Here is a 14,900-nt window from a genome sequence, read left to right on the forward strand (position 1 = left end):
GCAATTGTGAAACAAAAGTGTATAAAATTTAAATTAATTTTATTTAATTAAAATCAATGGACAATAGTTTAATAGGATGCAAAATTTACAAGAGTTGTTGTTTTTACTGTAAATTTATTCGTAGCCAGTTGTATAATTTATTATACTTTTTACAATATAGTTATGCTAACGATATTGATACGTCCCGCGAATCCTTTGTCTTATTTTATCGAATAAAAACCGTAGAAATATTCCAAATGTATTTTGCACCTTAAAAAAACAGTTTTATCATTAATGTTTATTTTACTACACCAAAAAGGCAGGTCATACATTTTCAACATAAACAGTTACCTTCGCTATTTTTCACATTTCAATATTATAATTTATTGAAATCATCAATGATTAACATTCACGATATACTGAAACAAAAAACCTCTGAACGTTAATAACACTATATTTTTTAAAAACTTTCATATGAATTTACTTATTATGTCAAACCAAAGAAAAAATTTAAAAAATGTATTTTTATATACTGTATTATGCATAACATTGTTTTTAAAGTGTTTTTTTTTATATTTAAATGCCATTTAAATCAAACATAAATTTTTATTTTGCGAGGAAGACCAACATTTTGCAAATTGCATTCCTCAGATTTCTTCACAAAAATCCATATGGCGATACCAAAATACTGTGTACTTAAGTATATTGAAAACGCCAGTAAGTAAAGTTTGTGAACATTGATTGTTGATAAATATTTTTTAAACCAGCCTACACATATATTGGGCAATCGAATTTGAAATTATCGATTTTATGTAATTGCCGTTAGGGGTATAGGATTTGTAAAGATCACAATTTTCTCTCTTTGACTTGCAAGCAAGTACTCCGACAAAGTTTACACACATTGAAACTACAATTAATTTAACTAAGGGCAATGAGGGGGTCTATTAAATCTTTCATTTCGCTTTCTACAGCTTTCTTATTTTTATTTTTCCCAAATTTCTTGTCCTTGATGAGGCCGAGTTTTGCTTTTGCTTTTGATATTTTTGGTTTTTTCATTACTTCGTCGACCTCCAGCTTCTCGTCTTCCAACTGCGTTAAAGTTTCGATGATGTTTTTCGGTTCGTGTTTTCTTTCAGCGATTGTTGTTGATTCCGGACTCGTTTCGTCTATTTTCGTTACGGTTCCGTTTTCGTTTGCGTAAACGACGACAAAGTGAGAGTAAGCCGAACTGGAAGGCGCGTTGATATCGGCAAAGTCTCTGAAATTGGCGAATTGATCATGGTTGTATGGCCTAGATTCCGAATTTCCAAAGTAGAAAGCCGGCCTTCCGTGACCATTGTTTCCATCGTAAGGACTGTTGAAGTTTCCGTTGTAATCGGAATCAGTGTCGCTATTATCTCCGAAAAACGTTCCCCCCGACAAAACTCCGAAATTTCCAGATCCTAAAATCGCGTTTACGCTGCTAGTTTTTGATGGCGCGGGTTTTACATAGTCAGTTCCTTTGTTGAAACTGCCGAAAGATGGTGCTTGATAATTCAGTAGTTGTTTTAGCGGGTTCGGCCGCTGGCTATACGCCCCCTCTTGGTTGAAAAACGAAGATTGGCGCGAGATGAGTGGTTGGTGTCTCGGCTGAAAGAGGTGCGCGAATGAGGGGAAAAAGTTTTGACTTCCACCTTCCAGTTCGATCGAGTGATCTTGTGTGGATTTGCCGACGGTAGATGGCAGTGGCGTATCGGGCAAGCGATGCGATTGGTGAATGAAATGCTGAGGTTCCGGTAGTATCTCTTCATCGCCATATCCTGCAGCCTCTGCTACTAAATCGATAGCTGGACTTTCTGCTCTCTTGGCGTGATTGGCACCTGAAAAGAAAAAAATACACAGATAAGTTTACATGGCAACGAATAATTTTTATTACTTAATACATAGCACACGATAAAAATACAAAAAAAATCTTTTAAAAATCATGGGTTTGATTTAAATGAACCATTTTAACAAAAGAAAGAAAACATTTCTCAACAAAACGCATATTGGTTTAAAAAATACAATTGATTTTTAATTTTAACTTAATCCATTTTCCATGTTGATGTTAGTTTTCGTAGTATGTAATATTTCCCTGTTGTCCGTTTTTTTTTGTGATTAAAAATAAAATAAACAGTTTTAGGAGACTGAAATGAGTGTTTGATTTAAATATGTATTGGAGTTTTACAAAATAAACACCATGTCAATAAAAGAAAATAACAATATTATTAATATTTAAAGTATTAAACTTTGTGGTCAAACACATACAAATATTTGATAAAATTAAGGAAAATAACAATGTTTACCGTTTGATATACTAAATAATAAAAATAGTAAAATGATTGTAAAAGTAAAATTATGAACCTTTAAAAAAGTTCTCATTTCTTATCAAATTAATATTACAACTAAATAATATTTAAATGGAAAATTTACATCATTGTTAACGTGTTATAAAAGCTGTATTAGAGTTAGACCTAGAACCTCTAAATGATTTATTTTGCTTTATTTAACCTTTTGTAGATAACGTTATTTGTACATTGGCGGGCTTATAGCCAAATGGCAATTTCTTCCATTTGGCCATAAGCCCAACCAATAAATTAAAAGTTTTATTTTTATAATTCAAGTTACAGAACATTATTCAACACATTAAAAAGCTAAAGATATATAAAAATAGAAATAAAGGTATTTGTTTATAAATTAACTTAAATCAAAACTATTACTCAATGGAAAAAGGGAAAGAAGAGGAAAAAGGAAAGGAGGAGAGATTAAGGAAGAGAAAGGACATGATGCATGCAGAAATAGAGGAAAACCGAGAAAGACATGGCAGGACCAAATCCAAGAAATACTTGAAGATGGACATGTCAAAAGTCGGAATAATCGCACGCGTGCATTAGAAGATGTATGCATGTAGAGGAAGCGAGATCTGTATGCAAAGATAGAGTGAAGTAGGGTTCTATCCTCTCTGCCTACCCTTACGTGGAAACGGTGTGATGGTTTGTTTATTTTTTCATGTAATAAATTCTTGCTTTCATAAATAATACAGATGACAGTAATAAATATTCGTATTATTTACCATTCCAATTTTCAAAAAAATTCAGATAAATATTTTTGTGATTTTCTTTAAAACGTTGCAACGGCAAATTTTGATAATGATTTTTTTACGGTTAATGTATCACAAAATTCCAACGAAGATGGCAGCACTCACCAATTAAACTTAATTACTGACTTTCATCCTTTCTCCGTAGGTAATTATTCTTAACCATACGCTTCGCTGCCACAAGACAAAATATTTAAGGTAGAATCAAGCCGCAATGTTATGAGAATGTCCAAAGGTTCGTAGACAGTCTGGATTTCCTAAATTCTATCTAAATTTGCTACAACCGAGAGGGGAAAAAATTGAGAAGGGAATACGGAAGTCCAGGCATTTACAGGGCTTATGACCTGTTATTTCATTTCATTTCATTTATTTCATTTCATTTATTTATTCAGATATTTAGAACATTACAGAAAAAGACCCAATTCATTCTAAATACAATAATAAATCACAAATTACAGTAGATAATTATGTTATTAAAATAATATAACAAAATGTAAAAAGAAAAATTAAATGTTAGAAAGTGCTTTCCTAAGGGAAGGCCCACTGTCGTGAAATATGTCGACATCCGAGGCGATGCGATTAAGTAGCAAGATTGCCCTACCAACCGGCATAACCATTGGCAGGTTAGTTCTGCATCGCGGTAGGTAAAACAATCGATGCTGTCTTTGTCGAAGATAGTTATCAGGTACGAACAGACCTACATCCATCAGAATTTCTGAGTTATGTATGCGACCACCGATCACCTGGAAAAAGTGAACACCCAAATGAACGTCCCTCCTCCTCCATAATGACTGATAGCCTAGCATTCCCAGTAAAAAGTCAGTTGGGAAGAGCCAAGGATAATATCCACACTCTTTAAGGTACAGATAGCGCAGAAATTTTTTCTGCACTCTCTCCACCATCAAAGAGTATCGAGTCTCATGTGGCGACCAAATAATGGAACTAAACTCCAAACGACTTCTTACCAAGGAATTATACAATGTCCTCAAAATCTGAGTGTTAGAAAAGATCTTGGCATTTCTAAGAACAAAACCAAGCATTTTAAGGGAGTCATTACATAGATTAACTATATGAAGATTAAAAGATAACTGAGCATCAAACAACACCCCGAGATCTCTGGACGTTGAAACCCTTTCAAGTCTTACTCCGTCCATGAGATAACGATAGTATATTGTTTTGGATGCTCTTGTGTATGCCATTACAAAACATTTGGAAACATTGAAGAACAATTTGTTTTGTTTGCTCCATTGAATTATATTTTGAATGTCACACTGAAGTTTAATACAATCAGAAGAAGTCAGTATTTCACAAAAAATTTTTAGGTCGTCAGCAAATAAGAGAAAATTACAAAATTTTATGACTTTACCAATATCATTTATAAAGATTAAAAATAACAATGGTCCCAAATTAGATCCTTGAGGAACCCCTGAAGAGGTATTAAATGTTTCAGATTGATACAGTCCATATGACACATATTGCTTACGATCTGTAAGATAATTTGTGAATAGCTTCAGAAGAATGTCGCTAAAGCCAATCCTCTGAAGTTTCAGAAGCAAAAGTTGGTGATCTACCTTATCAAACGCTTTGGAAAAATCGTTGTACGAACAGTCTACTTGAGCACCTTTGTCGAGTGACTTAGTGACAAAATTCGTAAACACCATCAAATTTGTATTGGTTGAACGCCCAGGCCGAAATCCATGTTGTTCGTTTGATATGAATGGTTCTAATTGGGGATAGACAAAATGATATATCAACCATTCAAATGCCTTTGCAGGAGCAGATAAAATTGCCACCGGCCTATAGTTTTCGATACATGTTTTATTCCCTTTTTTAAACACTGGAGAAATTTTGGAGATCTTCCATAACTCCGGAAAGACACCTGTTTTTATTGGCTGGTTTAAGTGGCCACTTTACACACTGTGTAACATTCACAATTCTGTATTTGTTTTAACATCCGCCATTCTGTATATGTTTAAACATATGCATTTCTTCCATCTCTTGACTTTTGTGAAGTCTTAATAACTCAACTGTTACAATTATGTATAAAATAAATAATACACTAACACTCCGGAACGTGCCTGTGGGCCAGTGGAGTGGCTACATCCATAAAAATAAAATTATATTGAATGTACCTATTAAACTATGTATTTGTATTTTATATTGGATTAAATAAATGTATGAAAACATTTCTCTACAATATCAACATTGATTTTGAAAATACAAATATTTTTCTAAATAAATTTCATTTATTTTTAACGGTTTTCGTAGCATATGATGCCTATACTATTTGACTTCTTTTAGTAAAATTATGCACATTTAAATTAAAACTCTATAAATCAAAAATCACTTAACCGTTTGGTTATATAATATTATAAATGATCTCAAAATTTTTTTTTTATAAATGATCTCAAAAAGTCTAAACATTTTTAAGTCTCTTTGTCTAATGGTCATCTGGTTTGTAGTCTGAACAAAACTAAAGGATGAAAAGTATATATCTCGAGCTGCTGTTGCTGCATATTAATCTCTTACTCCGGGTGAATTTCCGTTCTGGTCCACAGCACATCTTCATGATGCCAGGGAATCTGAGTGAAGTGAAATACGAAGAAAGTCGGGAATCTCTCGTAAAAAGAAAAACACCAACTAAATTGTAAAAATGATAAGACTTTTTTTTTTTATTTCGTTGATAAACCCTTACGGGTTACATCCACTAAACAAAATATTTTTACTTTTAAAATTCACATTCTACTGTTAATGATAATATTTTTAACATATTTTGTGAAGGTTGTCTGAGTCTTTTGTTTTGTTTTGTCTGGTAGTTTGTTGTATAATTTCAGTCCATGGTTTATTAGTGTTGACTGTCCTTGTCTCGTTTTATAAGGTTGAATATGATCTTTTTCTAATAATCACGTATTGTGTCCATGTTGACTAGATTTTTTAAAAAGTTTTAGTTCTTCGTCTACAATCACATGAGTGGCTAATTTATGAATAAATTTTTTGGATCCTAGTTTATAAAGTTCAGTTATACTTAATTTCTTAATTTGTTTAAAAAGTTCTTCAGTTGCTGTAAGATAAGGGAGGTCATATACTAACTTCAATATTTTATTTTGTAGTCAGTTAATGTCATTTTGATTTCCTGTTCCCATAGTAATTGCATATAACATATTTTAGTTTTTACATAGGCTTCATACATCAGAATTTTTTCCGTTTTTGGAACAAAATTTTTGATTTGAAAAAAAATAACATGTTCAATTTCAGTAAGTCGTTCATTATTGACTTAAGCATCTACTTTATGTATTTTTTTTCTAGATTAAAAATTGAAAATATTGCTTTCTTTTTCATTAAGTTTAAGTAAATTTGTGTTTACCCATTTAGTCAACATAGAAAGGTCTTCGTTTATGTCATTGTTTGTTAATACGTCTGTTTGAGTTTTATAGAATAGTCCAATGTCGTCAGCAAACATAATATTTTTTTCTTTAAAATTATACAGTGATAATCCATTGATATATAGAATATATAATAGTGGACTCAAAATAAATCCTTGTTGTACTCCAAAATTTACTGTTTGTTTTTTACTTTTTTTTCATTCACAAAGGTATACTGCTTCCTATTTGTTAAGTATGATTTTATTAATTTTTACACTCTTGAGATTTTACTCCAATATAATTTATTTTTTTCATCATGGTATAAACATGTACCGTATAAAAGGGTTTTTAAAAATCTAATATTACTCCTGTGATTGGCATTCCAGCATCCATGTTTGTTTGAATGTAATTTATTAAATTGACTAGGGTGAAATGATACATATACATGTAGATATATATATATATATATATATATATATATATATATATATATATTTGAGAATCTGTGTCTCAGAAGAATTTTGGGTGTGCGGCGATTTGACTTTGTAAGGAATGAAGTAATAAGAGAACGGACGTCGAAAACTCCAGTGATAACTATCATCAAGCGGAGGCGATTCGTTTGGCTGGGCCATATACTGCGGATGCCTCCTGAGAGCCTTTACCACGCTTGCCTACTTTACGAGGCATCAGGTTCTCGTCATCTTGGACGTCCTCTGCTGAAGTTCGTGGGCAGTTTATGTCAGAACTACGGGACGCGAACCTGACTTGAGAGTTAGCTGCCGATAGAGATGTGTAGAGGTTATTTGTGGACACCATATCCTCCCACTAGGGAGTGGACATGGAATGATGATGATGATAATATGTATACTAGTTAAAAATGCATCTTTCTAAACCTGCCTAATACCGACAGTTGGTAAAATCCTGTACAAAAATCCTAATCGTCCTAACACCGTTTGTTCCCGTCGACCTTTGACGTAGGAGAATACAAATATTATTATATCCGCCAGGACCAACGACGGATTGACTGTAAATGCCTGTGTCCGGACGAGTAAAGAATACAATTCTGCGCCTGAAATATAACAGAAATCCAGCACGAGTGTTTTCAACTCTATGACTACATTTAGGTAAAAATCCTGAAAAACAAAATCTAGCGGAGAAAAGTCCTCCTCGACCTGACTGATCACTTACCTTCCTGTATCAGAGGATTAAGATACGCTGCATTGATTGCACTGACGCAGTGCCTTATGCACCATCAGGTGCGGTTAACGATTTGATGATTATGATTTGAGGGCCTTGACTTCAAAAGTCCCATTTGAAAAATTATGTCCAACATTGTTGCAATATCTTTTCAGACTATCCAGTATCAACGTGTTCACAAAATTTGAATGAAGTAATTTGTTACCCAGATGCTTATTCTGAACTGTGTGATAATTTGAAACGATTGCAGAACATCTGTAGTCTGTAAATCTTATATCTTTAATCCTTGCAAATTTTACCACATAATCGAATACCACACGCAAATACACTGATCAGGCATAGAAGAAACATTATTTTTAATCATACTTAACAATATTTTTAATAATTCCCCTTCGCCTGTTTATTTGAGAGTCGAGTTAACATTGAAATCATAATTGAAATATAACTATCTGAATGTTTGAAAAAAAAACTCCTAATTCTTTCCTTCACAACCCCCTTTAGCCAATGACAGGTCATAAGCCCTGTAAATGCCTAGACTTCCATATTCCCTTCTCAAAAGCGTTTTCCCTCTCTGTTAAAATGAATTTAAATATGAACAACTCCCTAGGGAGAGGATTCAGCCAGTCTGCAAGCATTTGGACATACTCAACCATTGTTGAATTACTACCTGGTAAAAGAAGAAGTATAAAAATTGGAAAATTGTTTTCAAGCGTTGCCTAGTAGGTGATTTGGTTCAGCCGGATGAATCTCACCAACATCATAAAGGTTTCAGCTCCTTTACTTCACAAAAGTCAACAGATGGAAGAGTTGAGGAAATGTGGATGTTCAAACATGGGCAGAATGGTGAATGTTACACAGTGTGTAAAGTGGCCACTTAAACCAGCCAATGACAGATCATAAGCCCTGTAAATGCCTAGAATTCCATATTCCCTTCTCAAAAGCGTTTTCCCTCTCTGTTGAAATGAATTTAAAAAGTGTTGATTTACTCAAAATATTTTTACTTAAAGATGATTTATTTTGAACAACACTCGTATGCTGAGCACTCACTCTGGCTTACGAAACAGACAAAGTGAAATTGCAAATAAATATAGAGCTACAAGTAATGATAGATACTTACATGAGCATGCAAAAAATGCCTATTTTCTTACGTAAGTTGAAAATAAATGATAATAATATGTAACAGCGGGCTTCAGATCACTTCCGATACATGTTACTTTGATTTTTTGTTTGTGTATACAAAACTTGCTTTCAATGAAGCTTAGCTAACTTTTACAATAAGAATCAACACTTTATCTAATCATATCAAATAATAAAATGTTTGTTTATGAAATATTTGTTTGTCGAAAGTTTATTCTGAGCGTAAAAATACGCAATGCGTGCATAATCTATTACGCAAGAATTGATTTTTTCACATACAATGATTTAATTTGAGAAATGATTTATTGATAAGCGAAACAAAATAATTGATTGTAAAAAAACTAGACCTGGACAGTAAGTAAAAGTTTAATTTGAATTGTTTTTTTTACAAAACCTTTTATTTTATTTTTTTCAAATGTTTTTTTTGGTTAAATCAATTGGTCTTCTTCTCACAAAAACAATTAAATTTAAGGAGAATGCGCAGAAACGGAAGGAGTGTTGCCTAATGAGGAACTTCAGCCCTACGGGAAATAGGATTCACTAATTGTTTTCTTGGCATTAAAATGTACGGCAGTTTCCTAAAAATGTACGAAAGACAAAAAAAAAACATCTTAATAAAAACGAGCTACTTTGATTGACGTCACTGATTCATATGAATCAACCTATGATATGAGAGTTACGGAAGACTTCCGGTTTGCTTGCCGTGAATGGACAATGGGAAAAATAACCGGAAAAGAACCTCTGACGTCACACGCGTAGTTATTTCAGAAATACAAAAAAATAGTCGGGCCGATAATACGATACTAAAAAAAATTTGGATTAGTTTAATAGTTTATTAAAATCACTAAGCTTCCTCATTTTACGGTTTTCATACAGACGTTTTTGCCAAAATTGTGACAACTCTCTTTAATTTGACGAATTAGCCCTTAAAATCATCATATTTTTGGTATCGGGCTCTTCTCTATTCGATTTCCTTTTTCGGGATTTTTAATTGAGAGTAGTCATCGGCTCAAAAACACTCGTCCAGGATTCCGTTTTCGACTTTAAACTGTAGTCTTCTTTCTCCCGGATTAAACCCTTTTAATGCGCTTGATACTATTTTTTTCTTTTTTTTCTTTGTGTCGTTTAAATGTGTGACGTTGTGGTTTCGTGGCTAGTGTCACGGACTCACTCACGGATCAGAGGTCCAAATTTCGAACTCTACTCCACCACATCTTGATTCCCACTTTCTAATAGTGAGTTATTTACAACTAGTTAAAAATGGCACCCAAAATAGAAATATTTGGGTTAGTCATAATAACGCAAATATTTATATAAAAAAAAAGTAATTTTAAACATATTTATACTAATTTATTTCATTAAAAAAGTAGGTTAGCTGCTGAAAGCATCAGTGCAATTAATACTTAATAAATGCACAATTTCACAAAGCTAACTGAGATGTTCTACTTCCAAGATGCATTTAAAGTGCAAACCATATTTACCCAGTTTGTAATCCATTGTTTTGTATCAAAATGATATTTTTTTAATTGTTAATAAATAACTTATTAATTATGCATAAGTCAATGATAATAAAGGTGCAGACTACATAAACAGTTGAATGCACCGACCTTGTATTTAATTTGATATTATTAATATTTTATAAGTATTGTAATTGATACGGTTATAATAGCCGTTGCCTTGAAAGAAAGTAATCCATTTCTTAATAAGAACAATAGATGAATTAATAAGTCAATAAGAATGTCATTCTGTGAGAATAACAACAGATATGAAATAATGTTTGTACACGTTAGTAGAATATGTATTATTTTTTTATTGATTGATATGGCAATAGAACTATCGTTTGAACATGTTTACTAAAAGATCCGAATAAACAAAGGAATCACGTGATATCCGCCGGACAATGTGTAGGTCAAATATAACCTCTTGTAAGACTGGTCTGATAAAAAGTAAGGAAATCATACAATTTTCATACAAGAAAATAAAGTAACTATCCATTACATGAAACCCATATTTTCTAAAGCATTGCTCATAAAAAAATGTACATAAAAGTTTTATATAAAGAAAATAACTTTTCATCCATAAAAACAATATATTCATTAAAACTTTATCTAATGGTTTAAAGATATTAAATTGAAGAGGAAAGTAATTTTAAAAAATATATAAAAAATTTCGTTTTTTAAAAGAAATACAATACATTTTTTTTTGTTATTTAAGTTAAATTTTAAATGAAAAAAAATAATTAATAGTGACATGGTTAACTCAGCTAAACCCATTTTTATGGAATAATGATTTTTGTCATTTTTTTAGAAATAATGTTTTGGTTGTAATATTCCATTTTTCTTCCACAAAAAAAATTAGTACGGTTTTTGTATTTATTAGGTTTATTTCCTTTTTACGTTTCATATTTTTTATTGTCGACTTTTAAAATTAAATAAATAAATAAAAAATAAAATAAAAATGAAGCCTGTTTTAAAGTAAAATTAAAATATTCACATCGGGCCATTCGAGGTAGAAATGAAATATTTCTAACGAAAAAAATATTCTTTGAAATAGAAGAAATAAAACAGTAATCCATAAAAATGGTTTAAATTTACATTTTTCGATTGTTTTTTTTTATGATCATTGAAGGCATAATTTACCTATTTAAATACAAAAGAATGTTTACAAAAATTTGGACAACCTCGAATTATTTTTGATAAATACCAAAGTTTTTATTTATTTAAAATTATTGTATTTCTTTTTCAACACAATAACAAGATTTTTTGTTTAATAAGATTCCTGTTTAGTGAGCATTTTTAAAAATAAATAAACCTTTGGCCTAAAAATGTATAAGTATCAATGTACCTAAGTTTAGTTTAAATTTCAAGATACGTAATTTGCCGGTCGAAACGTAATAATATTTTAGTTATGAATATGTTATCAGAAAAATCTAAGTTATTTATTTTTTTGATGGTGTGATTTTGATCATGTGAAAGAGAACATGAGTCTTAGACAAGTGTTTTACAATTCTGAAACAGGAAATCGACTGGAAAAACCACGTCCACCACGTAGTGAAGTGGTAGACGGTTTCACCTTCCATACCGGGTTTGATTCCTGAGAAGAGCGAGATAAAATATTTGTTTACTGGGTGGGTTTAAATTGCAATGTATTATTGTCCCTGAAATAGCACCAAAAGTGTGAGACTGATCATCTTAAACTCTTATAATAGATTACCGTGATTCGTGATCGAATGATTTTATTTTCCATTGCAGTGTCTTTTGTACTTTCAGGTGCGGGAAAGTGTTTGAAGATTATAAAATACAGCGAAGACATAAATCACACAGCAAAAGCATAAATCGACTACTTTTAAAATTTCAAAACTGTTTTAGTTAAATTTCGATTTTTCAATACATATTTTTTTGCAATAAAAGGTGTGGGGACCAGAGAGTGAGAGACGAGGATGTGTTGTTGTCTATGGCCGCAGTGCTCAACGGACGTATATAAGGGCGGGTAGTACGTCACTTGCCCTTCTCTGTTTTCACCAGTATTCAAATTCACTTTTAAGTATTCTTTGTTTGATCTTTGTATTTTTGTGTGTAATAAACCAAAAATTAAAAGTAACCTAAATTATTTATAAATTTATTCCTTGAGGTTAAATCCATTTTATCCATTTAATCATATATTTTACTTACAAATAGCGACTATCCAGTAGAGTATAATAATATACCTCTACAAAATAGCTTATTTTTTTTGTACAAAAAGGAAATTTAATAAGTAAGCACCTAATATGCAACACTTAGGGATCATAATATGTGCAAATCGCAAGGGGTGCAGATACTGCAGTTCTATATTGTAGTGCAGGATGCATTATCTAAATTGATAATTAATTTCCATATTTATTTATATATTTATTAACGGACATTGTCCATGTATACAATTTATAGGGTTTAAATATTACAATAAAATAATAGTTTAAAACATTAAAAAAAAAGAAAAAAAGCTTTGACAAACATACGGGACATCGTGACAAGATCTGAACTATTTATTTAGTGCTCGTTTAAATCACTGTAAACTTAAACCAAAAAAGTCCAGATCTTGTCTCGAGTTAACAATACGACAAAGACGGGTCATTGGAGAATTAAGGCTTTAGTTTGTTCTATGCTGATCGATGAACTATACTTCATTGTTTCTAAATCTACGAGTCGGAATATTAAATTTTACTTGTCCCAGTAATGATGGAACATCGATTATACCATTTAGTATGCCGAACATATATATGGAGTCAATATTAGTTCTACGTTTTTGTAGACTAGAAATATTTAACATTGACTGTATTTTAGCATAAAAATAATTACCTCTCTCTAGTCCAAGCATCCACGCTATTTTTCGAAGCAAGCGATGTTGGACTGATTCAATGTGATTTATGCGATTGACATATAATGGAGACCAGACTACAGAAGCATATTTTAGAAGAGGGCGAACAGTTGAGCAATAAAGAGTTTTGATTGTACGGACATTAGTAAAATCAGAGGATATTCTGTTAATGAAGCCAAGTAATTTCAGTGATTTAATAAAGCAGGGTTGTTACTATAACCAGGTTACTTCAAAATCAGCATTTGTGAGTAACCCATTAAAAACACATTATTTTATCCTCCTCTATGAATGCTACAAATAGACAAGTTATGTATCCAAATCATCATAATATGATTTAATGAATCACAGCTTGCCTATTTGTAGCATTAATGGACGACGCCGACAATACAAATAATGTGTTTTTAGAGGGTAACTGAAAAACACTATTTTTTATTTAGTTATAGTAATTACTAAAGATGTCACGAATAGTTATTTGACAGAATACCGAATATTTGACCACGATCTCTGTCGAAGCGCCGTACATTCGGCGATCGAATGTTCAGTGGCCGAATGTTCCGCGAAAGATGTGTGCATTTCTCTGTCTCATTGCGGTGCGTGCAGGGGTGACAGGGCGGGCATTTGTTTCATTTGCGAGTAGATCATGTCACGACACACGTTATTTGTTCATTATTACATCAGATTGTGTTACTTATTGTATTGATCAGTAATTAGTAATTATTTGTTCATTGTTCATCATGGTACCATTTAATAAAAAATCGCCTGTTTGGGAATATTATGAGATATGTAGTGAAGATAAAAAGTTTGCTGTATTTTCTGAGCATCAACAAGATTTCGCAAAGCATTATTTATGAGGAAAAACGCAATCTTCTGCTACCAACAAATAAAAAAAATGTTTACATACATCACAATTTACGACTAATAGATTCTAAGTATTAAACTTATTATTTGTGATTAAAATTAACACCCTTTTGAGTAGTATGTCCGTTTTTCTTTACGTGGTTTGGTAGCTGAAGTAAATTAGTAGCCGAATAGACCGATTACCAAATAGTAGACAAATATTCGTGGCATCTCTAGAAATTACCCTACGATATTATTTTTAAAAAAACATTTAAAATTAAATTACGAATGAAATGTGTGAATATTGATAATTAATTTTTAACATGCAATAGCATTTATTTTTTAACAATACATATTTTTTGATATTTGATTTGTACGTGAGCGCTTGTGATTGAAACATTTTTTTTAGAAAAAAGACGGTGTAAAGTAACGTAAGTGATATGCATAGTTTTTGTCGTTTCATTGTACTATGAATGAATAAACAGTGCTTCTAAACATTTTCATGGTAAAATATATATATATATATTTTTTTTACATACCTATGCAAAAATTTTATTTACCTCGTGGTGTAAAAGCCAAATAGTTTTTTCAGTTATTACATATTCATATTTTTGAAAAACGTTATTCATACATTTATTGAGTACAGAGACGCAGTTTGCAGTGGCACAATCAGGAACGATCCATGCCTGTGAACTTGTTAGGCACTAATCGTGAGAAAATCCGCATTGAGTCAGGGCACATAATATTACATACAAAACGTGATTTTTGTTACCCCGTGACTTATTGGAAAACGAAATTATTATTTACTGATTCTAATGATAAATGTGCTTTCTAGTTCAAAAATTACCTAAAAATATAGAAACTATAAACTATAATCTTATCTTATTTACATTTACTTTACTTGAAATAAGGTATTCATC

The 14,900-nt window shown here is 31.6% G+C and overlaps 1 protein-coding gene across 1 annotated transcript in view; it reads right to left on the reverse strand.

Annotated features, from left to right (window-relative positions):
- Positions 1 to 582: 582 nt before the first annotated feature.
- Positions 583 to 14,900, reverse strand: part of LOC148272750 (uncharacterized) — a 120,928-nt gene continuing 106,610 nt past the window's right edge. The window contains exon 2 of the mRNA XM_088239613.1: positions 583 to 1,838. Within this exon, the coding sequence (XP_088095739.1) occupies positions 898 to 1,838 (941 nt within the window). The 3' untranslated portion in view covers positions 583 to 897. The remainder of the gene's footprint in view (positions 1,839 to 14,900) is intronic.

Source organism: Micrasema longulum, unplaced genomic scaffold (assembly GCF_059751315.1).
Source record: "Micrasema longulum isolate JH-2025_06_02 unplaced genomic scaffold, ASM5975131v1 h1tg002200l, whole genome shotgun sequence".
In the NCBI taxonomy this organism is placed as follows: domain Eukaryota; kingdom Metazoa; phylum Arthropoda; class Insecta; order Trichoptera; family Brachycentridae; genus Micrasema; species Micrasema longulum.